This window comes from Lynx rufus, unplaced genomic scaffold (genome assembly GCF_022079265.1).
Source record: "Lynx rufus isolate CCGP_SWC_20201006 ecotype Redwood Valley unplaced genomic scaffold, mLynRuf1.p SCAF_2, whole genome shotgun sequence".
Taxonomy (NCBI): domain Eukaryota; kingdom Metazoa; phylum Chordata; class Mammalia; order Carnivora; family Felidae; genus Lynx; species Lynx rufus.
This window is the reverse complement of record NW_025814834.1, coordinates 150,287,576-150,314,649: the sequence shown is the minus strand read 5'-3', so window position 1 is coordinate 150,314,649 and position 27,074 is coordinate 150,287,576. Positions and strand designations below refer to the sequence as shown.

The window sequence follows — 27,074 nt, the reverse complement described above, 5'->3', positions numbered from 1 at the left end:
TCTACTGTAGCATTTACCACATATCTACTTTCTCTCCTAGACTGTGAGCTCCTTGAGGGCTAGTCTTTTAGAGGCCTGTGTATCATACTGTTGCCGGCACATGGAAGGGACTGGAGGATACTTTAGGTCAAGTTCATTTATCAAAAAGCCTGTCTTCTGAGCAGGTACTGCTTTCTCAGAAGGAACTTTAAATTACACTGGGAGTTATTATAATCTCTTTTTCTGTTGCTCTCATTTTACATATTGAGAATTGAAGCCCTCAGCTAACTAAATGATATTGTCACAAATGACCAATAAAAATCCTTTAGAGCAGAGATTGGAAAACTATGGTCAGCAGGTCAAATCCAGCCCACTGTCTGTTTTTTGTGCACAAAGTCTTACTGGAACACAAGCCATACCATTGATTTATGTATTATCTATAGCTGTTTATGGGCTATAATAGCAGAGCTGACAATTATGACAGTATGGCCCACCATGCCAAAAACATTTACTCTTTGGCCATTTCAGAAAAAGTTGTCTCAGTCCTCCTTTTGGGTATTAAAGTGGTAGCAACATCTAGCAAATAGAAGCACACATATATTTAAGTGAATTAACACACTACTTATTAAGAAAATTTACACTGAATTCATACTATAGGAAAGTCACTGACTCAGCACTGCAGGAAATGTGAACAGGAAGATGCCTAATATAGTCATTGTCTTCAAAAGAATGTATCATTGAATAGGATAAACTGTATCGGGAAAAAAATAAAACATGATTGCAGGAAACTATGAGAAGCACAACATATTTTTTGAGGCTTAAAGGATAAGGAAATCACATCTAGTTGGTGGGAAAGGATAGGCTCCGCTGCAGATACGGATACAGTCAACCCAGAAAAATGGAGAAGAGAGAACATAGAGGAGACTCGTCATGGAGGCAACCATGTAAAACAGGGTGGCAAGGAAGAAGTAAAAGATGGCTCTAAGACTGGGTGTTGTATGGAAACCAATTTGTCAATAAACTTCATATAAAAAAATAAATAAAAAAAAAAAAAAAAAAAAAAAAGATGGCTCTAAGGTCTTATGTCTCATATACTGCAAGAGTGACAGTGCCAGTAACACAGAGTAAGTATCAACATTTGCTGACTGCTTACCAGATGCCAGGAACATAACCCATTTAATATATATTTCACAACACACACACACACACACACACACACACACACACACACACACACAGAAAAAACAGATGTGGTGTGATGAGGTCTAAACAGTTTAAGATTTAATGAGATATGTAGGTGAAGATAGATATAAACCAGGATTTGGAGTTTGGGAGAAAGGTTGAAAACATATCTAGATGTGGGAGTGACTGTATAGAAATAACAGTTGATAACACCATAAGTACACAAGTTCCTCAAACCTCATATTCTTTCAATATCCAATTTATGTTAAAAGAAATATAAACTAGCATGATTAGGTATCTGCCCCCATGTGGCTAATGGTGAGTGGCCTGTTGGGAGTATAGCTAATATTGAACTTAGGCTACTTCCCACAAGTATAAGAAATACCAAATGGCTCAAACAAGCCATTATTTTAAAAATAAAAGTACTGTATAACATATAGTCAACTGCTAGCTATATAGAACTTTTTGTTTTAAACAGATTTCCTCCTTTTTCTAAGGAAGTAATCTCTAGGATTAAAACAATAATAAAAACTCTTATATTGAGTCAATTCTAAAAGATGTTGACCTGAATGCTGCAACTCCTAATACATGAATAATATGTATTTACTGAGAATGACTGGCTATGTGCCAGGTGCTGTGCTAAGCAGCTAACATCTCAAAGTAATCTTCACAACAATGCAATATCATTTCTGCCTTGATCCCCACTTTCAGGTGGGAAAAGTGGCTTAGGACCTTTCTAAGGTTTGTACCAAATTTATAACATTATTTCGACTTTATAGAATATCTACTTTGATGTAGGTTTTTGGATAAAAACAAAAACGTTATTTTGGAACATCTCTTAATTTGGGCTAGGTTTGAGAAGCAGTGTTCTAATAAACTTAAGTGTTTGCAATGGTGAGACTTTTGGTTTACAGTCTAGTCTGGAACGTCTTAAAGTAAAATCAGGTCTACTTCTCCACAGATTATGTATTCTGAAAGGATAGTATTACTATTTCTTACTGGAATATGTATAATCTTACTATGAATAGATACTAAGAACAAATGAACAGTATAAAACGACCATTCTTTTTGCAAATAATGTTCCAAAAAATAATGCCATTTCTACTTAAAACTCAATGTGCCCTAAGCCTCTCCAGGCCCTATACCTCCATCCCTCCAGAAACAGATCCATGCCAGGAACCTCAGTCAGTCACCTTTGCTTCGTGTTTGTGTTCCCCCACTACTGTAGAACTGTACCCAATTCATTCTTGTATCAACCTCAAGTTTTATTTATATGCCTAGAAGATTAAATGTGCTTAATTAATGGTTTCTGAGTAAATTTGGAAAGAATTATCCCATAACAGCTTAAACCACACCTTTATCAAAACTAGAACCTTATATAAACATCAAAGCAGCAAAGTAAACATAAAGAAGGTGTAGCTGAACTTCTCTATGGAAAATAAATGGTTCAATTAATAAGTAAAATACAAAAAATAGATTTGGAAAATTACAACTGAATGAACAGTATCACACTTCGGAGTATTCAAAATTCTTCAGTCCATAATAGCATAAGTGAGCAGCAATACAATGGCTGCCCCTGAAAGTACCTGGCATTACCAACATAGGCTTTTCTATTTCAAAACCACTCATTTACTTTCTGGGCTGGTTAAGAGGAGAAAAAGAGGCCTTGCTAATAACACAAGCACCTTACATGAATTCTCTTCCACTGGGAATGTAAGCTCCCGGGGACAGGAATGGTTCTCCTTACTGCCATCACCCCGATGTCTAGAATGATACCTGGACCACAGTGAGTATCACAAAGGGTTTGCAAGAGAATGAATACATGAATTTACTTAAGAAGCCACGTTAGCTTTTATAAGAAAACACAAATCCAAACCTTGTGTATTCTGGAAAGAAAACTCTCAAATACATCAGCAGCAAATTCCTTAGGGTTAGACTTGCATTCTATAATCCCCTAAATCTAAAAATAAAAGTCATGTATGGCAATGCTAAAAACTGGGAAACATTTAAGACTGCTCTAGCTCATCAGGTATATATATCATGAGACAACTGTTATAAACCCTCCAAGAATGTAAAACACAACCAGTGGAAACTGGCAACATCAAGTATTTGGTTAAAAAGACTTTACTCTGGAGTCACTGGAATGCTGTAAATCGTAGGATACATTTAAAATCAACAGCCACAAGGAAACTACATGCTTCTGCCTTGTAAGTACTTTTTAGGAAATAATAAAATCCTCCTATTTTAGCATGCTTATCTTATATCAGGAGTCTAACATTTAAAAACCTATAATAATCTTACTTAGATGTTCTCTGAATGTACTTTCCTTTAATGATAGAAGTATAATTATACATCTAAGTGTACAGCCTATCAATGACTGCATTATCTGAAAAATACTGTGGTTACATTTTTTTTTTTTTAATTTGAGACAGAGTGAGGGAGCAGGGGAGAAGGGCAGAGGGAAAGAGAAATCTTTTTGTTAATGTTTATTTATTTTGAGAAAGAGAGAGAGAGAGAGAGAGAGAGCATGAGCAGGGAAGGGGCAGAAAGAGAGGGAGAGAGAGAATCCCAAGCAGGCTCCATGTGCAGAGCCCAATGCAGGGCTCAATCTCATGACCATGAGATCAGGACCTGAGCCAATATCAAGAGTCAGATGCTTAACCAACTGAGCCACCCAGGCACCCCAAGAGAGAAGCAGACTTCACGCTCAGTGCTGAGCCTGATGTGGGGCTGGATTCCATGACCCTGAGATCACAACCTGAGCCAAATTAAGAGTTGGATGCTCAACCGACTGAGCCACCCAAGCACCCCTAAATATCTTTAGTTAAAAATATCAAATGACTAAATGTCCATCAACTGACGAACGGATAAAGATGTGGTTTATACATACAATGGAATACTACTTGGCAATGAGAAAGAAGGAAATCTGGCCATTTGCAGCAACGTGGATAGAACTGGAGGGTATTATGCTAAGAGAAATAAGTCAGGCAGAGAAAGACAGAAACCATATATTTTCACTCATAGATGGATCCTGAGAAACTGACAGATCATGGGGGAGGGGAAGGGAAAAAAAAAGTTACAGAGAGGGAGGGAGGCAAACCATAAGAGACTCTTAAATACTGAGACAAACTGAGGGTTGACGGGGAGTGGGGGAGAGGGGAAAGTGGGTGATGGGCACTGAGGAGGGCGCCTGTTGGGATGAACACTGGGTGTTGTATGGAAACCAATTTGACAATACATTATATTTAATATAAAAAAAATCAAATGAGGGGTGCCTGGGTGGCTCAGTTGGTTAAGCATCCAACTCTTGGTTTTAGCTCAGGTCATGATCTCAGTTTTGTGAGTTCGAGCCCCATGTCAGGCTTTGCATTCAGTGTGGAGCCTGCTTTGGATTCTCTCTCCCTCTCTCTCTCTGCCCCTCCCTCACTTGCACTGTCTCTGTCCCTCTCAAAATAAATAAGTAAATTTTTAAAAAATCAAATGAAAATCTATTTCTAAATGTATCCTCATAGCATCTAATTTCATTACTCATGATTAGAAAATACTTGAAAACTGGGAAGTTTTATAGAAATTAGGATAACTATATCATGAAGCTGACTTAATCAGAAATATATGGTGTACCTTATCCCAATTTAGGATAAAAACTCCTTCACTGGAGTTTGAGATTATGATTGCCATAAAATAATGCCATCACTTTTCAAAGTTAAATAAAGTAGCAATTTTTATTTTATTTTTTATAAATTTTTAAAAAATGTTTATTTTTGAGACAGAAAGAGCATGAGTGGGGGAGGGGCAGAGAGAAAGGGAGACACAGAATCCAAAGCAGGCTCCAGGCTGTCAGCACAGAGCCTGATGTGGGGCTTGAACTCACAAACTGTGAGATCATGACCAGAGCTGAAGTCGGACGCCTAACCAACTGAGCCACCTAGGCACCCCTAAAGTGGCAATTTTTAAATCCATAACCTTCCCATCCTTTGATGCTTTTATAGATCACTGAGTTCAAATAAACAACTCAAATGGGGAAATCTGAATGGTAAGTTTTCTATATAGATAAGATAAAGTAAAAATACTTATCATGTTATTCAGATAAGCTCAAGTTTAATATCAAAATAGCTAATTCTAGGTATTCCTTGAAGTTAACACTCAACTTTTACTTTATTAAGCTATCAAAGGAATGATAGTCCCTTTGGGGACTAAGGTTAACCCAAGGCCCAACTTTGGTCCTCCTTGGGTTCCTAAAGAAGGTATGAAATAAGAGAAAATAAAGGACCTTGAAAATGAAGTACAAAGAAATTGAGTGTCTAGAATTAGGTCATCTGACCTTCAATTCAGTGTACTTCTTTGATGTTTTTTTGGGTTCAGGTTTACCCTCTTTGTTAAAATGAACCTTAGCAATCTGACTGGCATTTCCCCGTGCTCTGGTTCTCTTGTGCATCCTGATTTCTTTCTAATACAACTGCATGTAATGGTTTCCCCAACTGCTTCCCTCTGGATCATGTCATGCTATAGGCATTTCTGCCACTCTCCTGGAAGACCCTGGTCTACTAGGATATGCTGAGATCTCCATCTGGAGATCTCCATCCTCCTTGCCTCTTCAAGCACTTAGAGTTACACATTTTCAAGTTAAAAATGAATGCTATCTAGGCCCAAGCAGTCTGCCCTGTATTATAAACTTTAAAATGCTCAGTATTCTACCTTTTAACACATACAATCTTGGCTTCCTTGAATTTTGGAGGAAGAAGATACTATGCCCAAGAGTCAAGTTTGACTGGCTTAGTGAGCTGGCACATTTCTTCACTGGCCACTCCCCAGTTTGCCTTGACTTAAAAGGAAATATAGCAAACCTTCTCTTTCAGGTAATGGAGGAAAACAACAAAGAAACAGAACAAAAACCATTAATAAACTAAAACAAAAGAAAAAGAGAACCCCAAACCTTTTGTTCTTAGCAGTTGTACCAAAATGATTTGGGTTGTTTTCCTTAGCTTTGGTAAAGAAATTTAATTATTTGCCTAACAGATTAGGTAAATAAGGTGACCATGGTCAAGTTGATGCATGCTTATTAACTAAGAAAACAAACAATTCCATTCATGTAGCCATTAAAATAGTAGCCAATGGCCACTGTTTATAATTATTCAAGGTCAGATAAGTACAACTAAAAAAATGATGAGGCAATCATTTTGATGGATAGCACTACTACTGTCTCCCTTCTACAATCCTTCTGGAGCCATCTACATGTTATCCCCACACTGGCAATCTATGACAAGGAGGTGGCAAATGCTCAGAGTGCTGCAGAAGTGTTAGAATGTTGGACACGTCACCAGGTTGTCAGGAGAGTTGGGAGAGTATATATTAGTTCCACAGCCTAGAGAAGATGAGATGAGACAACTATCCAAAAAGTGATTTCATTTTTCATAAAAGCCCTCAGAGGTGTTTTCTTAACACGCTTATGAGACTGAAGCCATAGTATACTCAATAAGAATGCACCAAGGTATGAAATAGGAGTAACATTTACATGAATTAAGTAAGTAAAATATGGTAAATGTTAAGAAAGGAACTGAATCTGAATGAGGTAAGAGACAATAAAAGAAGGAAAAAATATTTAATGATTGACTGGAGGTAAATTCCAAGGGAACAATGCAAATGGTTTTGTTTAAACATGAATTTGTATGAAACTGACTTTAAAACTTTGCTAAGCAAAACTGAAAGAACGCACCTTTTACATCAGTATTTCTCACTAATTACATAAGCGTTTGATTACCAATTTCAAAAATACTGATTTTGGTTAACATGGATGTTGTAACTCTAGATAGCTATCTCTGCAAAACCCACAAAACTTTCCATCCTTCTCTCATCTGAGACCTTAAATCTTTTGGGGGAAGGAAGGGAGTAAAACGTGAACTGCATGTAAATATACTAAATGAACAAGTCTAGGGAAGAGGCACCTGGGTAGCTCAGTCCGTTAAGCAGCTGACCGACTCTTGGCTCAGGTCATGATCTCAGTTTCTTGAGATCCAGCTCCATGTACGACTCTATGCTGATGCCGCGGAGACCGCTTGGGATTTTCTCTCTGCCCCTCCCCTGTTTGCTCTCATTCTCTTTTTTTTCCTCTCAAAATAAACTCTAAAAAAAACCCCCAAAATAAAACAAAAACCAAAAAACAAAAAACCCAAAAAACAAAAACAAAAAAAACTTCCTCAAATAATACAGTTTGTTAGAACCCAGCTCTCCTTACATTTCTCTGCAGTGTTTTTTCCATTGCAATATATGCAATGCTCAGTTGATCACATAAATGTTTGTATTCCCAAAGGCAAAAACTTGAACACTAGAACTGTTGTAGAGAATACTTCTTGAAATAAGTTAAAATGGGATTTAAGAATCTCTTAATTGTACATAATGCTATTTTAAAATATTTTAACCAAAATAATTGTTTTTAATGTTTATTTTTGAGGGAGAAAGAGAGAGAGAGGGCCTGAGTCGGGGAGGGGCAGGGAGAGAGGGAGACACAAAATCCGAAATAGGCTCCACGCTCTGAGCTGTCAGGACAGAGTTCAACACAGGGCTCGAACCCATGAACCATGAGATCATGACCTGAGCCAAAGGTGGACGCTTAACTGAATGAGTCACCCAGGCACCCCTAACCAAAGTAATTTTCAATTGAATTTATCCTATAAGTCTGATTATTTTTAAATTTTAATTTGAAAGTCATACTGGTATAATAACTAGCTACTTGAGCTAATCAAGCTACTTAATTACATTTTAGAATTTGAAAATATTTAAAGAAATGGGGAGGGAAATAATTTTACCTTACTAAATTTTGCTGCATATATTCAACCTTCATTAAAATTTGGACCCCAGTCTGAGAGCGAATGTAGGCTTTCAACCTGAAATAAAAATGTCATATTGAAGGAAGCAAAACTGATTTTTAATCTGTTTCAAGACAGTATCTACAGATTAAACATTTATGAGTAGCTAACAATACTTAAAATTCAACTAGCCAAGCACAGAAAAGGGGTTAAAGATATTTTCTAGCCAAGGATCTGAATTTTAAAATATTACCTTTCTTCTCTCTGTACAATATGTTAATTAAAAAAAAAATATCTATTTCAGTAAATTAAGTTAATCTTGCTATTTTATTTATTTTTTTAAAAATGTACCCAATTTAGTGACAGGTACTTTGTCTTACTGCCAAACGTATGACCAATGATGACAACTGGATTATCAATAATAAGAAGGAAAGAAATACAACTATTATACATATTCCAAAGACACTGCTTGATATGGGACATGATTCTGGTTCAGTCTGGGTACAACCTTTCATTGGCACTAGAACATGAGATTTAATTAGAATTGGGTCAGACATTTTAGAATCCACTCAGTTTAAAATTTAAACACTAGGTTACTCTGGAACCAAAACAAGCAGGTATCATCCAGAGAAAAGAAAGTCAACTGGGTTCCTGCTCAGGAAAACTAATCCACATTCTAGTAAGAGTTTCCTATTTTGAGTGCTGCCTACTGTGTGTTAGACCCTGTATAGTAACTATATACATATGCCTTTTTTTTTTTTTTTTTTTTTTTTTTTTTAAGCTTCAAATAACCTTATCTAGTAGAGAAAATTAAGGTCTGGAACTTAGGTAACTTATTCCTGATCACACAGCTGAAAAGGGACAGACCTAGCTATTCTAGCCCATTTGTGTCCATGCTACACTTCTGGAGATGAGGCAGAGTGTATCTTAATTAGTTTTATGAAGACCTGGCTGAAACAGAATTTTCCTGTCTTTTATAAGGGTTACTTGGAAACTCTTAATTTCAGAGTTTTTGACTCAATTTTAAAGAAGTTTGATTTAAGGGTTAAGAGTGCAGACTCTGATTCCACACTGGCTGGGTTTAAATCCCAGCTTCCCTGCTTATTTGCAGTATGAAGTCACTTAAGCACTTTAAGGTTCCCCATCTGTAAAATGGACATATTAGCAGTAATCTACCTTCAAGGGTTATTGTGAGGATTAAATTAATTCATACATTTTTTATTATCTGCTTCAACAAGTATCTAGAAAACAGTGAATACTAAGTGTTGAGAACTGTTTTTGTTACTATCCAAAAGCATCATCTGTGACTGAAAAAGCCTTGAATAAATACCAAGGAAATGACACAGAAAGTAAACTGTATATCACAGTCTAATAGTGTCATGGCTTTACATAATATTCACATAACCAATACCTCAATATTTTTAGTAATTTCAGAAAATTACAAGAGTTTTGAAACATACCTTTGACGAATTACAGGATCAGCCTTTTCAGGATCAATGTAAGGTTTTAGGATTTCATTAATAGTTTTATCATCTGGTACTCTTCCCAACAACAAAAAAACAAAAACAAAACTTATTACTTATAAGTTTCTACTAAAGGTGTTAACTTAGAATTACTAAATCTTGTGGCTTTTTTGTTTAAATAACTGAACACAGACCTTTTATTTTACTCTTGGCAAAATATAACATCCTTTTAAGCAAAAATTACTTAGAAAAAAAGCTCAAAAAGGCTTCTTGGACACACTTAACAAAGTCCTAAAAAGCAATATTTTGAGAAGCTCCCTATAAATCAATTATAAAAACATGAAGCCTCTTTTAACACACACCTGTGCTCAAAGATGGGAAGAATGAATTCAGGATGAAATATATTTGAAAGCTACAGAAATTAAAAATCTGAAAAAAGGTTTCAGATGATGCTAATTTCAGTGCATGTTCAAATTTATTCATTCTAAATCATAAGACCAGGGTAAAAATTGATACTACTCTCCCTGGAAATAACATATTTCAAGTTTTTCAACTTTCCTGTAAGTATGCACACTGTTTTGAACTATAAAGCTACAGAAACAAAATTAAGACACTGAATGTGTAGCTTTCCTCATTTATACATTTTCATATATACCAATGTGCTACATACCCCTATCTAAAAAATTGAAGTCCTTTCCCTGACTTTAGTCTGGCATACAACTTCAAATAAGGAAGTTCCTCACTAAAATTCATAGCACAGTTGCAAAGAGAGGACACTTAATGCAAAATGTGGATATATGCTCAGTATATTACTTAAAAAGCAACTGGAAAATTTTCCGAAGGAACCAAATAGTACACAGTCATTAAAGTTTTTAAATGACACTTAAAAATACGCAAATATGAAAAAAGTAGGATAAAAAGTTGTTTATGCAAATTAATCCCAATTTTGAGTATACATATTTTGAGGGCTATACCACAATGTTAATAGCAGTAATCTTTGCATAGTAGAATTCTGGGTCATTTTTCATTTGTTCTACAACCACTCAACTTAAGAAATTGAAAGTTTTTAGCCCTCTTGTGTCTCCTTGCAGTTTTCTCCTAATGTCTGCTCCCCCTGCTGAAGGAAACACCATCATGATTTCCCTTAGAGTTTTACCAGCTCTGCAGATAGTTCTAAAGACTACACTGTTTTATATTTAGACGTAGAATCACACTCTATGCATTCTTCCTTCATTTGTTCTTCTCATTCAACATTATTTCTAAGATTCAACCATGTTGATGTAGCTGTAGTTGATTCATTTTTCAATAGTATTGAGCATTTCACTGAATCAAGATACCAACAACTGAGTTATCCATTCTACTACTGACATACATTTACTGATAGCACATTTAAGTTAACAGTTTATTTTAAATACAAAAACACAATAAAAACAAAGGAGTTCTTAATAAACAGTACTATACCTTTTTTCTATGTACACAGCTTGACTCTGAGGAAACTGGAGCTTCACATGCCAACAAAACTGCTGTTTTCTAAATGAAAAAAGAATCATATGAGGATCAAGGTAGATAATAAAAGTGTGCGCACAAATCAAACCTCCTGAACTTTCATTTTCAGATAATAATTTGAAAAGTATTCCTAGAATTTAACGTATCTTTTCTACTATTTTTTCTAGGATTTCAGAGACTATGTTTTTTAAACAATATACTTGCAAGGATTTTTAAAAGGAAAGCAAAATTAAGTGCAGCAGTTCTGAATTACAAGGACTTTATATTCCTGAATTAGAAGGCAATTTGTCACAGTTCAGGGGCTTTTGAGATCAGTGTGCTACTACTTGAAGTTTACAAATAAATTTGCTCATGACCAAAAATAATGAGCTGATGTCTTTGCCTGACTGGTCTGGAAATTAGGTGAATGAAGTGTTGTCCGGTTGCGACCAGCTGGCTGCAGATACTTCTTAGCCATGAGTACGTGCATTCAGTAGCAAAACAGTAGACAAGTTGGTTGCTAAGCAGAATGCACTCTGAAGTAGAGTCCCTTTGCTTCCAGGTCGAAACTTTGGTTTGATACATGATCAACAGTAATAATTCATTAAATGTCTAATTTTGGAATGACCATGTTCTATTTAACATATCTAAGTTTGGTGACACTATATGCCATTCCTTCTTTAAAAAAAGTTAATGTTAGAAATACTGAATCCAATACAGAAATTTAAATGTTTTCACTGTATGATGGCTTTTACATGTTTTCATTATTTAGGAGAAATTTCTAACAACCCACTGTCAAGCAAAATGGCCAGCTTCACTTATAAATCTATCCTTTAGCAGCCTGGCTCCAAAATCTCAAATAGTTTTATTTTAATACAGTCTAGTAAAATATCTCCCACCAAACATTCATATGATTTAGTCAAATTTCTGTCAGAAGACAATAACCATAAAATCAAGTAAAAATCCTTCTATTAGGGTAAGTTATCACAGATCTGCTTATGGAAGTTTTCTTTAGTAATAAGACAGTTTTTGGCATTAGCTAGAAAAAATATGCTTGCTTATGCTTACATTGAGAGTGCCACTTACCGTATAAGAAAGTCATGTTAATATGTGTTTTTTTGATTGAACAAAGGCATAAACACCCTTCACTAATTTAAAGACCAGATATCTAAAATCTCAGAGGAAGAAACCTTAAAAAAATCTCAATGCAAATGTAAGTTCATTAACTTTTTTAAATAAACAATTCTTCTAAAAGAAAACACGCCTGCAATGTTCGTTATCTATGAAAGAGGCAGAGCATCATATCACCATCAAGAAACTCAGAGGCGATACCTGGGTGGCTCATTCAGATGAGCAAATGACTCTTAATTTCAGCTCAGGTCAGGATCTCACTGTTTGTAAGACTGAGCCCCTGCACTGGGCTCTGCATTGACAGTGCAAAGCCTACTTGGAATTCTCTCTCTCTCCCTCTCTCTCTCTCTCTCTCTCTCTGCCCCTCTCCTGCTTGTGTGCGCTCTCTTTCAAAATAAACATTAAAAAAAAAAGGGAGACTCAGAGATTCCACATTTCCTTGTAAGAAGGAAATTGATTTTTTAATCCTGATGTATAATATGGTTTCTTTCTAAATATATTTGTTTTTTCCATGTTAAGTTATAGGAGAAAAAAAGATTATGAACTTGTCATCTTGCAGAATTCTAAATCATATTAAGTTACCCCAATCATTGCTTGAGTAATTTCAAGAACCATTTATCTTTCTTAACACTCAGTAGACCCTAAATACCATCAGAAAGTACTTAACATTCCAAAAACAAAGGGAGAAAAGCCCTTGGAAATTATTTTGCTATAGTTAACTAGTTTTGACTGTAAGGAAGTCATTCACTACTATTTTATTACATACACATTGCTAAATTACTATAAAAATCTTTCTATATTTGCCCTCAGTTCAAACGTGAACAAATTTGAAAAGTACATTTACTTTTAAAAAATGTGATCTTGAAATATTTCAAAAACAAAGAAAAATAGAGTATAAAGAACAATGTACCCATACTCAAGATTTAACCAACTTGCAAACTGCCATATTTATTCAAAATACTTTTTTCTTTTAAGAAATAAAAGGTTATTGATATAGCTGATGATCCAACTTGCTACTGTTTCTTGATCTCCTTCCCTTCCCATTATCAGAGGTAAGTACTATCCTGAGTTTGGGTGTGTATTCTTACCGTCCATGGTTTTATATTCTATACACACACACACACACACACATACACACACACATACATATTATACCTATAAACAATATAGTATTTTGTGTAATATTAACATTTACTTCAAACTTACCATACTCTAAATATCCTATGCCTTGCTTTTCATTTACATTATGCTTTAGGTTTATTTATAATATATGCAGATTAGTTCGTTTTATGAAAAATGCCAAAATCTATTCATTCTCTACTGATAGACATTATGACTGCTTCCAATTTTTTACCATTTGTTCTTCCATATTAAATTATGGTAAAAAAAATAATAATAAAAGACTATCCCTAAGGATGGGTCTATCATTTACCTCTACTAGTACAAAGGATTAAGTTAGCTTCATTGGATAACTGTACTTTTTAACTCTAGGGTTAAAAGGCATTTGCAAACTGTAATTCAGAATAGAAGATTTAAGTGAACAAATGGACAAAGAGAGGTTGAAGGGTATTGTATAAGAATTCCTGAAATGGGTTGAGTTAATTAATCTCTAACGTAGTTGCCAATTCTTCAGTGTTCTTGAAACTGATGTAGTCCTGACTGGGCAATCAAATCACTTCCTAAGTCTCAAAGAATTAAGTTTTTTAATTAAGTTTTTAATTTTAATTCCAGTATAGTTAACATATTCTATTAATTTCAGGTGTACAATTTTAGTGATTCACTAAATCTATTCATGACTCAGTGCTCATCATAATAAGTGCTATCATCGATTTCAATTCCCCCCCAACCACCTCCCCTCTGGTAACCATCAAAATTCTTCAAAGGATTAAGTCTGCTTCCCACTTTTCGTAATTACACATAGTGATACATGTCCCACTTATAAAAATACACATACATCAAAATCTCAACATTATTTTTGAGGGGGGATTGTGGATAATTTTATATGTTTTTTTGTATTATGTAAGTTTTCTAAGAGAACACATTTTATAAAGGGAAAAAGTAATGCTTTAGTGAGTATCTTTATGTATGCATACCCCCACCCTCCACCATAATTGTTTTTATATTTTGGACTATTTTATGAAAACACAGCATAAGGAGTAGAATCATGGGATAAAACAGTGTTTCTTAACCTAGGCAGTACTGACATTTTGGACCAGATAATTCTTTGTTATGGTGGGTAGGGTAAAGAGGGGGCAGAGGAGGCACTTTCCTGTGCAGGATGTTTAACAGCATTCTAGGCCTTGACTAAGGAGATGCCACCCCAGCAACACCCACTCCTCCAGTTGTGACATCCAAAGATGTTTTCAATTATTGCAAATGTCCTCTGGGAGGCAAAAATCACCACTGAACAAGAACCACTGGGATAGAGGTTTAAACACTGACTATTATATTGGGCGCCTGGGTGGCTCAGTCGGTTGAGCATCCGACTTCAGCTCAGGTCACGATCTTGCGGTCCGTGAGTTTGAGCCCCGCGTCAGTCTCTGGGCTGATGGCTCAGAGCCTGGAGCCTGCATCCAATTCTGTGTCTCCCTCTCTCTCTGCCCCTCCCCCGTTCATGCTCTGTCTCTCTCTGTCTCAAAAATAAAGAAACGTTAAAAAAAATTAAAAAAAATAAACACTATTATTCTTACTATATCAAGACTACTATTCCCTAAATTAAACAAAATGCTTTCAATTATGTCACTGTGTCCTTGCCAAAATTATCAATGTTCTCAAGAATGGAAATACTGTACCTGAATATTCTAGGGAACTTCGGCACCTCATGGCACACGTTTAGAGTTTGATGACAGACTGGTGAAGTAATGATGGCAATTATTAAACCTAATGTTCCCCTATAGTCCACCTGACAAAGTAAGATAACAGTGATCTGAGTCCCATGAAACAAAAGCAACTACTCATGCATAGCAAAGCTTTTTCTCCTACCCCCTCAATCATGCATTCTTAATAGGAGCAGCATCACCCCAAAAGGGATAAAAATTTGTTTTGGGGAGGGTTAAAAATAATCTTAAATATTACAATGGTTTGTGGCCCTCCAAAGGGCCACTACACATAAACATATACACAGTATATCTGTGGTATCAAAATATCATGGGGGAGCAAATAGAAGGAAAATGTCTAAAAGGGCTCCTTGGAAGGCAATAAAAAAAAAAAAAAACGTTGAGAAACACATGTATTAAAAGAGGAAAATAAATGTTATTTTATACTCGGTTTTAACAAGTTAATACAGGGCACTTAACAGCTAATGCTTATTAAAATTAAGGATCATTCTCTCCCACCATTTCAAGAAAGTAATATGTGTATGATAACACAAACTTACAGGGGGAGGGAAGTTCTGTACCCATATTCTTCTAACTCCATGACTTAAAATGGTTAATTTTCATCTTGGAGTGCTACCATAATTCCAAGGAAGAAGAGTAGAAAACAAACACAGATATCCGATCCTTTTAAATGGCACTGATCTCTTGAAACAAGATTTTCAAGATCATTTATAACCAAAGAAGTGCAAATAGAAGTGAAATATTTTCACTTATCAGATTTACAAAGACATTGTTAAAATCAGAAATACTGGGGAAATACTAGGGAAGCATGGTGAAATGGAGACTTTCCATTGGTGATAGGAATATAAACTGGTGTGAGCTTCTGGCAATTCAAGTTCATAAAGACAAAAAATAAATATTCTTAATGAAAAAAATACACATATTTTTGCCTCAACAGTTTTATTTCCAGGAATTTAGTCCAAGGAAATAACTGGATGGTAATGACATATGTTCATGTCCACTGTGCCACTCTTTATAATAGAAAGAAAAAAATCTAAATGGGTATCATCAAAAACTGATTAAACTATACTAAATCTACATAATGAATGAAAAAATGAGGCAGAACTCTATGCATTGAAGTAGAAATATGTACATATTGAATGATGGCATTTATGTTTAAAATATATATTCATACATGTATTTACAAGTATGAAGGACATGCCCCAAACTTTTAACTATGGTTAGTTATTTCTTGCCATTATGAAAGGACTTAATTCTTACTTTATATGTCTGTATTAAACAAATCTTTGACATAATGATTTGCTATTTTTTACAATCAGCAAAGTCAAAAATGTTTTCACTGGAAAGTGCAGGATGGTAATAATCATAGAAAGGACTAATTTTAACATTCTTTTTAAAACTAAAAATCTTCATTATTGGAAGTGTTCTTTTAAGAGGTTTCTTTTTTATCTCAGAAATTATTACCCAACCAGAACTAGGGTTACTTATCTAATCATTTTGACAGCTTCAAACCTAGCCTCCTCAAGAAATATGCTATAGCTAAGAGTTACATAAGAAGGCTGAATTCTAAGAACTAAGATTTCTAATATGAAATTAAATGAGCTTGATTATTTTTGTTCTTGAAAAAAGTCACCAATTTTCATCCCCCTCTCTTACTGGCTAACCAATATTTATTCGAAGAGCACTCCTAAGGGCTCACTAGGCATTTGGGATGAGTCCAAGGCAGGCTTCTGTTTAGGGCAGTAGGTCAACCACCAATCCTGGGCACTGTGTTTTCCTTCCATATCACTGTGAGAAGAGTACAGTTTTCACATGAAAACACCTTGTTCTTCATGTATACTATACAGAAGGAGAATACTCAATATACTGTAAGAATGAGAGGTGGGACGGGGAAAGGATAAGTGGACTCCGTGCTTGAATCCTATTCAAGGCACCCCTTTACTTCTGATTTTTAAATACAAGTCCCTCCATGGGAGTAAGGACAGCTAGAATTTCCACATGTCTAATCTTCAGAATGCTACACCACTAATTAGTAAAGTCCACAGGTTATGAAATCTATCAGTAGATCCTTTTACCAGATAGCACTAGCCAAGTAGTAATAGTAATAACAGTAATGCTTTCAGTAACGCTTTATTAAGTGCTTTCAATATGTCAGACATTGTTCTAGATGTTTTACATGTATTAACTCATTTAATTCTTGTAATTCTGAATGAACACCATTATTTCATGAGAACTCTAAGGTAGAAAAAAGAAAAGTCCCTCCTCCAAGATCATTATTCAGCTGGGAAATGGCAGAGCTGGGATTTGAACGCAGATAGTACAATACCTCCACAGTCTATGCTCTAATCGACTATTCTTTTATGATCTTACCAGAAATGAAAGTTCAACAACAAACTATGTATTTTTATGTAACATCAATTCAAATATATGTTATGCTTTATTTTAAATATTTGCCTTCATACTTTGAAATAATTTTTAGGAGTTATAGTGAACATTTTAATTGCCTCCTTGGCAATCTCTTATCATCCTCCTCCTTCCTAATCCATAACCATACTTTGACGAATAGAATCCATTCCTTACCTCTAGAGGCATGCACTTACTAGTTAGCTTAAGAAAACCACTATCTTATATCTTCCTTGACACAGTGACTCAGGATTGGGCCGATGACCTAGGTGGCCCAATTGTGGTGAATTTCAGGTTTCCTGTTCAGTAATGCTGGGAGAGAAGCACTCCTGGATATTTACTGCAACTCAAACTGTTACCAGGAGCATTCTATGACCATGAGGATTCAGCTGACACCACTGAAGATACAATGGAAAATCAGCAAAAAAAAATGGGCCGTTAATGATGTAATTGAGTCATTTTATCTATGAACTCTGAAATCCATCCTATCTCTGGATGGATATTGAGTTATGACAGCCAATAATTTACCTTTTTATAGCTCAAACAGTTTGAAGTGGGTATTTTATTTCAAGCAACATAAAGCATCCTAAATGACACAAATAATTAAAGTCTTCTTCTTTCTAGGTTTCATCTTTCATTTCTGAGCAGTAGAAAAGGGAGACAGACTAATCTGTAAACTGTCAACTGTTACGAAATTCGGAAGCAGCATATAGTACCTAAAGGAATTTCAGGAAAAAAACATTTTGTTCCACTGTCAGTTATAAAACCTTATTTTAATTTAAAGCAGGAAGAAAATCTACCAAATTTTGAAACTCTTCAAGGAAAAAACAAATGTATAAAATATCTACATAATCCTTCACTCACAGCCATTTAATCTTTTAAAATATATTTCAAGAACAATTTTAAAGTCTCAAGAATAAATATAACTATTGCTCATAAAAATAATCCATCTATTTTATTAGGATTGGTACCATAATAAGTGTTTTTGGAAGACTGAATACAAAGGATCTGTGTAGTTACTTAGCATGGATTAAAATTACTGGAATTGGGGAGAATGAAAACCATAATTTTATATGTCTCACATCGTTATGAAAATACTTTGAAAAGTTCCAGTTATATATTACACTTTGCTCTTTTAAAAATTAGTTTCACCACTACACAATAATAATAGGAAACAGGTTAAGTATGTGGTACTGGCTTTAGAAGACAGTATATTAAGAAAATGGATATAGCAGGTGAAATAAAAAAGCACATTTTGCTTCAAATAACTGATAAATATTTGAGTACTTAATAAAGCAGTTCTCAACTGGGAGTGGTACCAACCTGGGCGGTGGGGACATGTGAAAATGGCTGGGCAGTTCTGACTGTTCCAAGACTGGGAAGCACTTTAGGCATTTAGGTGGGCAGAGAACAGAAATGCTAGCCTTCCTGTAATGCATAGGAAAGTCCCACACAACAAAAAAACTGTCCTGTTCAAAATGCCAATAGAGCCCCTACTAAGAAACACTAGAATGCAGAAAGGAGAGTAGATATATATGCATACTAAAAATCGAACGCTAGCACTAAATGTGGCATGTGTTTTGTATTAGCTGTGAAGGGAATATGTACTATAGGAACTGCGGCAAAAAAGAAATTATGGAGAAGATGAGCTATCGTGTATTTTCACAGATGGCTAGAAAATAATGGATGAGGAAAACATTCTAGGATTAGGCATGGTAACCAGCCTGGGTACACTCCATTGAATACATTAGGAAATCAGGGTGGGGACAGGGTAGGCTGATCCATATTTAGTATGGATCCCTCATATGAACAGGAAAATGTTCTGCTCAAAGTTTGACTCTGTCTGAACTCCCCAACCTGGCATATAAAGTCTTGCAAAGCTCAGTCCCAGTGGGGCTCTCTCCAGTCCATCCCCTATCACTTACCAACTCTCCTCTCACCCTAGTTTCTAGACATACATCACCCTAGTGTCTACATACACTGTCTTAAATTTACTACTTCATCCTTTTGCATCTGATATTCTCACCTCAAGACATCCTTAACTCCTCCTTGATTTTGAGCAAGTGACTATCACAGTAAAAACACATTTTATAAAGATGTATCAGGCATCAGTGCATCAAATGACTGAGGTAAGGAGACACTGAGGTGGGGAAAGTTCCCCAATAGTCCAGGGTGAGACAAAGTGGGCCTGCATGGGAGAATAGTTGATAAATACTGTACTGAAGGAAGTAGAAAGGGATACATGTTAGAAGCACATCATGAAGAAGCAGACCTGGTGACTAGGGAAGGACTTCCCTAACTGAACCAGTCTAGGGACCCCAAGGTGATCAAGACTGTTTTCTATTTCCATGAATGCTGCCTAACTGCTGTCATGGAAAAGTACAACTTCTGTGATGCTATGTCACAGAAACTTCCTTACCACTGTCTACATGGCCCCAGTAAGTATATCCCTGTTTGGGGAACCATTAAGTTTCTAGTCTTTCACACTGTTGTTTCCTAAGTCCCTGCTGTTGCTCTGAAACTCTTCCAACCAAACTATATCCAAAGCTGCTATGGCAGAGAAACCACAGAGCTAAACATTTTCAATTAATGAATAAGTTTGTACTGAGTCCCTATTATGTAATCCCTCAAAGATCACTGCAAAATCCACTTGTCCCCCCATGACCACAACTGCTAAACCCATCACTTCATTTTCCTTTGCTCTTTTCTAAAGTCAGTTTGCAGTAAAGTATAATCATATACTACTTACAGGTTATCATGCAAACAAAATACTGTGCTTTATGAAGTGGATCAGTACATAATTGCTTAAGGGAAAAAAGTGCTACTGACATTAATACAGAGGTAGATGGGTATATTATTGCAATATAATTAGAATGCTGTAATGTTATCCAAAGAAAAAAAGTTTTGTCAGCTGTACATGATTATTTCTTTACAAGAGAGACATCTAGTGGCTGACTTCTAAAACAGGATTGGAGCTCAATTATCAATTCACACTGTTGTTAAATAATGGGCACAATTCTATCTTCATACTGTAAGTCCAAGAGATACCCACAGATAGACAACTAAAGAACCCTGAGGCAAAAGGGACTTAAAAATTCAGTTGTAAACTGACAGTTGTAAAGGAATGGTAAGTAGGACTGAGTTGCTTAGAGGCAATGTGTAGACAAACTGAGGGAGAAAGGAAGGTCAAAAGTTGGGTCCCTTTCTGGGAAATGGGTGGTTAGTCCACACAAAAGAGCCCAAGCCTGGAATTTACCTAAAAATGCTCTTGGGGAAGGGGCTTCTCAGTCCAATTCTTTTTTCCAGTTGGTAAGTCAAAATGCATTCGTGACCTCACTGCTGAATCCACAGACCCAAGTAGAAATAAAATAAAACTTCAATGATGGACTCATGTGACCAAATGAGACATGCTACTTAATCCAGGTACAACCAATACATCTCTAGGTTTGATATCCAGGGCTTCCTGTAGCAAAACACTAAAACGCTACTGAAAAAGAGTGGCAACTGTGGATAAAAATGTGTATTTTTTATATGATAGTACCAGAATACTTTTCAGAGATACTATTTACAACTCAAAATGTATAATGGTCCTGCCCACATCTATCAATGCCTTTTAAAATTACTATTTAAAAAAATTCATTTATTCTCAAAATAAGCATTTCATGCCAATGGTCTAAAATTCAAAAGGTACAAAACAGCAAATTTCCATCCCTGTCCCCTTCTACCCAATTTCCTTCCCTTAAGATAACCACTGTTACCAATTTGTAACATTACTCTGTATTTCTGACAATCATGCCATATTTGTACATTCAGACCTGCTTCATTCTTTTTCCATTATAAATACATACCATAATTTGTGTAAATAGTCCACTAATGAATTATTTAGATTCATACTACTCTTCTGCTATTACAACCAACACTGCATTGAATATCCTTGTACGTATTTCATTTTCCATTTCTATGATTATATCTAACAGATAAATTTCTAGAAGTAGAATTGCTATGTCTTCCTGATCCATCTCTTTTCCACTACTGACCTTACCTTTGTACTGGGGCCAGTGCTTATTTTAAACCATTAGGACATTTTAGAAAAGATAATCTGAAAACCTCAATAGCATACATTAACAAATCCCGGAGAAATAAAACACAGACTGAGTTCATCAGCAAGAAAGAGATATCTTCAGGAACCAAACGGAAGCAGGAACTAAAGACTATGGTGGAATGCTGAAGTTAGATCTGCTTTGAAAGCCTTTGCCAATCCTGGTAACAGGTTTGTCAACAGCCACGGGGTGATAGAAGACAAGATCTTGGGCCCACATAAGCTAGAGACCTTAAACTGGAATCAGAGCATAAAACCAGTGAAAGGGTAAACCAGAAAAATCCTGCATACCTATCAAAGGAAGACAACTAGGAAACTTATTGACCTTAGTTTGGGCTCTAGGGAGAAAGGCAGAGGGAATAGAAAGATCTCAATTGAAAATGCAAAACTATTGTTTCCTCAAACTGGTTGGGGTTCAAATTATCCCTACTAGTACAGTCTGGGAAACTTAAGATGAAGAAATTAAAGAGGGTCCTGAATTGGTGCCATGGAGTATCTTGGCATAAGTAAACCCATACCACCTTCTGTCTCGACTTGAGTTCATGGCTACATTTTAGATAAACAACAAGGAAACCAATCACCATAATCAAAAGTCAGCAGAAACAGCAGACAGCAGTAACAGACTTCCAAGAACTTCTGACACTGGAATTATTTACACAGATAATAAATATTCTAAATTATTAAACAAAGGGGAACTTAAACATGAGAAAGGAATACAGTTCTATCTAAAAGACAAGACAGACTGCAAAAAGAAACAGAACTTCTAGAAATGAAAAATAAAACTGAAACAAACACTCAATGCATGAGCTAATAAGATTAGACATAGCTGAGGAGAAGGACTTGGAATAAACTACCTGAATAAACTACCCTGAATGTAGCGAAGACAAATAAGAAATTAAAATAATACCTTAGCATTTCCAGAACTGTCATATTCAGAAAGCACAAATCTCAAAGAAGATAAATAAACTTAAAAAACATGCCATGAGGGGCACCTGGGTGGCTCAGTTGGTTAAGTGTCCGACTCTTGATTTTGGCTCAGGTCATGATCCCAGGGTCATAGGATCACACCCCACACTGGGCTCTGCACTGACAGTGTGGAGCCTGCTTGGGATTCTGTCTCTCCCTCTCTGCCCGTCCCCAGCAATTTCTCTCTCAAAATAAAATAAAAAACAAATATACATTAAAAAAATATAAAAAATAAAAAACAAATCACATGAAGACCCATTCTGCAGTACTCCAAAGACCAAAGTGAAGATCTGAAAGTCAACTGAAAGGGGGGGGGGGGGGGGGAGACTATATAAAAAAGTGTTCTCAACAGTGGCAAAAAAAAGTAAGAAGACAGTGGAATAACTGAATGGAAGTACTAAAATGTCAAGATATTTCATATTCAGCTAAACTATTACGAGGGTGAGCTATAGGATTCCATATATGGAATTTTAAATCAGGCAAAATTCACCTTCAAGGGAAAAAGTTAGAACAGGTTGTCTATGGAGACGAGAGGAGCTAACAAGGGAAGACCTTGCTGGAGTGATGGTAATATTCTACATATCCATAGGAACCGTGTTATACAGATATAGGCATACCTCAGAAATAATCATGGGTTCAGTTCAAGACCACCATAATAAAAGTAAATATTGCAACAAAGCCAGTTAAATGAATTTTTTGGTTTCCCAGTGCATAAAAAGTTATTTTTACACTATATGGTAATCTGTTAGTCTATTAAATGTGCAATAGCATTATGTCAAAAAAAACCCGTACATACCTTAATTTACAACTATTTTATTGCTAAAAAAAAAAAATGCTGCCCATCATCTGAGCCTTCAGTGAGTCATAACCTTTATGCTGGGGGAGGGTCTTCCCTCAGTATTGATGGCTGCTGAATGATCAGGGTGGCAATTGCTGAAGACTGGGGTCACTGTGGCAATTTTTCAAATAAGACAGCAATTGGGGTGCCTGGGTGGCTCAGGTGGTTAAGCGTCCGACTTTGGCTCAGATCATGATCTCACAGCTTGTGGGTTTGAGCCCCACATATGGCTCTGTGCTGACAGCTCAGAGCCTGGAGCCTGCTTCCGATTCTATGTCTCCCTCTCTGCCCCTCTCACTCACACTCTCTCTCTCTCAAAAATTAACATTAAAAAAAAAAGTAAGACAACAACCAATGATTTCTCTGTAGCATGTGATGCTGTTTGATAGAACTTTACCCACAGAACTTCTTTCAAAACTGACGTCAATCCTCTTAAACCCTACTGCTTTATCAACTAAGTTTATATAACATTCTAAATCCTCTGTCATTTCAATCTTCACAGCATCTATACCAGTAGTAGATTCCAGCTTAAGAAACCACTTTCTTTCCTCATTCATAACAAGCAACTCCTCATCCACAGTTTTATTGAGATTGTAGCCGTTCAGTTGCATTTTCACGCTCCACTTTTTTTTTTTAATGTTTATTTATTTTTGAGAGACAGAACGTGAGCAGGGGAGGGGCAGAGAGAGAGGGAGACACAGAATCCGAAGCAGGCTCCAGGCTCTGAGCTGTCAGCGCAGAGCTTGACGCGGGGCTCAAACTCATGAACTGTGAAATCATGACCTTAGCTGAAGTCAGACGCTTAACTGACTAAGCCACCCAGGCACCCCACTTCTAATTCACTTCAGGCTCCGCTTCTAATTCTAGTTCTCTTGCTATTTCTACTACATCCGCAGTTACTGTCTCCACTGAAGTCCTGAACCCCTTAAGGTCATCCATGAGGGATGGAATCAATTTCTTCCAAACTCCTGTGAATGTTGATATTCGAACTTTTCCCCATGAATCATAAATGTTTTTTAATGGCATCTAGAATGGTGAATCCTTTCCAGAAGGTTTTCAATGAACTCTGTCCAGATCCATCAGAGGAATCACTATATACAGTAGCTATAGATGTATGAAATGTATTTCTCAAATAGTAAGACTTGAAAATCGACATGACTCTCTGATCCTTGGGCTGCAGAATGGATGTTGTGTTAGCAGGCCTAAAAACAACATTCATCTTATTGTACATCTCCACCAGAGCTCTTGGGTGAACAGCTGCATTGTCAATGAGCAGCAATATTTCGAAAAAAATCTTTTTTTCTGAACAGCAGGTCTCAACAGTGGGTTTAAAATACTCCTTAAACCATATTGTAAACAGATATGCTGTTATCCAGGCTTTGTTCTTCCACTTACAGAGCATAAGCAGAGTAGATTTAGCATAATGCTAGGATTTTGGGAATGGTAAGTAAGCCTTGGCTTCAACTTAAACTCTCCAGCTGCATTAGTTCCTAATAAGATAGCCTGTCCCTGAAGCTTTGAAGCCAGCCATTGGTCTCCTCTCTAGCTATGGAAGTCTAGATGGCATTTTCTTCCAATATAATGCTGATTTGTCTACACTGAAAATCTGTTGTTTAGTGTAATCACCTTTTTAAATTGTATTAGCTAGATCTTCTGGATAACTTACTACAGCTTCTACAACAGCACTTGCTACTTTACCTTGCACTTCTATGTTACAGGGAAACCTTCTGTCCTTAAATCTCACAAACCAACCTCTGCTAGCTTCAAAATTTTCTTCTGCAGCATCCTCACCTCTCTCAGCCTTTATAGAATTGAAAAGATTTAGAGCCTTGCTCTGGATTAGGGTTTGGCTTACAGAAATGTTGCTGGTTTATCTTCTATCCAGACCACTTTCTCCATATCAGCAATAGGTCATTTTGCTTTCTTAACCATTCATGTGTTCACTGGAACAGCATTTCTAATTTCCTTCAAGAACTTTTCCTTTGAGTTCAGAACTTGGCTGTTTGGCACAAGAGGCCTAGCTTTAGGTCCATCTTGGCTTTGACATGCTTTCTTCACTCAACTTAATCATTTCTAGCTTTTGACTTAAAGTGAGAGACAGGAGACTCTTTCTTTCACTTGAACACTTTAGGAGGTTACTGTAGGGTTACTGGTTGGCCTCATTTCAATATTGTTGTGTCTCAGGAATAGGAATCCTGAAGAGTGGGAGAAAGATGGGGAGATGGCCAGTTGGTGGACCAGTCAGAACCTACACATTTATCAATTAAGTTCACTGTCACATGAGTGCAGTTTATGGCACCCCAAAACCAACTACAATAGAAACATCAAAGATCACTAATCACAAAGGTCACCAAGACAAACAACAATGAAAAAGTCTGAAATACTGTGACAATTACCAAAATGTGACACCAATATGAAACAAGCAAATGCTGTTGGAAAAATGGCACAAGTAGACTTGCTTGATGTAGGATTGCCACAGACCTTCAATTTGTAAATAACACAGTATCTGCAGAGCACAGTAAAGTGAATGAAATGCAACAAAAAAAGGTATGCCTATCTATGCATTTGTCAAAACTCAACACGTGTATTCTTAAGATCTGTGCATTTCACTGCACGCCAACTTTATATAAACAGGAAAAGTGAGGTTCCTATCTTTCAGACAATTGTTTAAACTTTTTTTTTCACTGAACATATCATGGATATCATTCCATGACAATATTTCTACAATTAATTTGTTTTTGTTTAACGGTTACCTAGAATTCTATCTTGTGAAGAGACTATCAATTTGACTCAGTCCATACTGATGAACACTTGAGGTTGTTGCCAGTTTTTACACTATTAAAAACAGTGCTGCAACAGATATACATGTATCTCTATAAACTGTACTGATACATCTGTAGGCTAACTTCCTTGAGTAGGCATATATAACATTTTGAAAAATACTGCCAAATTGCCTTCTAAAATGACCACTAAAGTATATTCTCAGCAACAGTGGAACAGCAAATTGGTCTGGCTAACCCATACTTTCATTATATTGGATATTATCAATAAATACTTATGTGCCACATATTATATATGGCATATATATGCATATATGTAGCATATATATATTATTACAGCATATATGTATTATATATATACATATCCTTCTATGACACATGTAAATATGTATCTTTCCATGACCACCTATTCTTATCCTTTGCCCCTTTTCCTAATTAGGTACCAATCTTTTTTTTTATTAATGCATGAACACTCTTTGTCATATACGTTAAAGTTTTTTTTTGTCCTGTTGGTCTTTTCAGTTTACTGTGGTCTTTTTTAACCACACAATTTTTTAAAATTTTTATGCAAATTTAGTTATTTTTTTCCTTTATGGCTTTGGATTAAGTATTTCCTCTCTTTAAGATTATGAAAATATACTAGTATTTTTTATTTCAAGTTTAGGATTTTGATCCACCTGAAATTCTAGTTAAAAATCCAGCTTTCCTCTGACAAATGGCAAGCTGACTGACTCAACCCCATTTATTAAGTAATTATCTTTATTAATTTGAAATGCTACCTTTATCAGATGCTAGAGTACCAAACAGCCTTACATCTAGTTTCTATAATTTAAGCTAACTATAGATTTCTATGTCAACATTAAAAAATTTTACTAGAACTCCATAAATTTCAATGAGTCCAGCCTTATTACTCTTTTTCATATTTTTCCTGGTGCTTCTTCCATGTTTATTTTTTCAAAATGAACGTAAGTCATATTATTATAAACTCTTTCCTTCTTCTCAAAAAAAAAAAATCACAAATCAAAACCAAACAAAATTAGTATTTTCATTAGGATCACATCAGATATAAAAATCATTCATTTAAGAAATGTTAGTTATATAACACCGA

The 27,074-nt window shown here is 35.8% G+C and overlaps 1 protein-coding gene across 2 annotated transcripts in view; it reads right to left on the bottom strand.

The window, feature by feature from the left end:
- ZNHIT6 (zinc finger HIT-type containing 6) overlaps positions 1-27,074 on the bottom strand; it is an 85,709-nt gene that overhangs the window by 41,682 nt on the left and 16,953 nt on the right. For both annotated transcript variants that reach the window (XM_047084952.1, XM_047084953.1), the window contains exons 6-8: positions 10,889-10,957; positions 9,425-9,505; positions 7,965-8,042 (exon numbers count right to left, since the gene is read on the bottom strand). In XM_047084952.1, the coding sequence (XP_046940908.1) occupies positions 7,965-8,042; positions 9,425-9,505; positions 10,889-10,957 (228 nt within the window). The remainder of the gene's footprint in view (positions 1-7,964; positions 8,043-9,424; positions 9,506-10,888; positions 10,958-27,074) is intronic.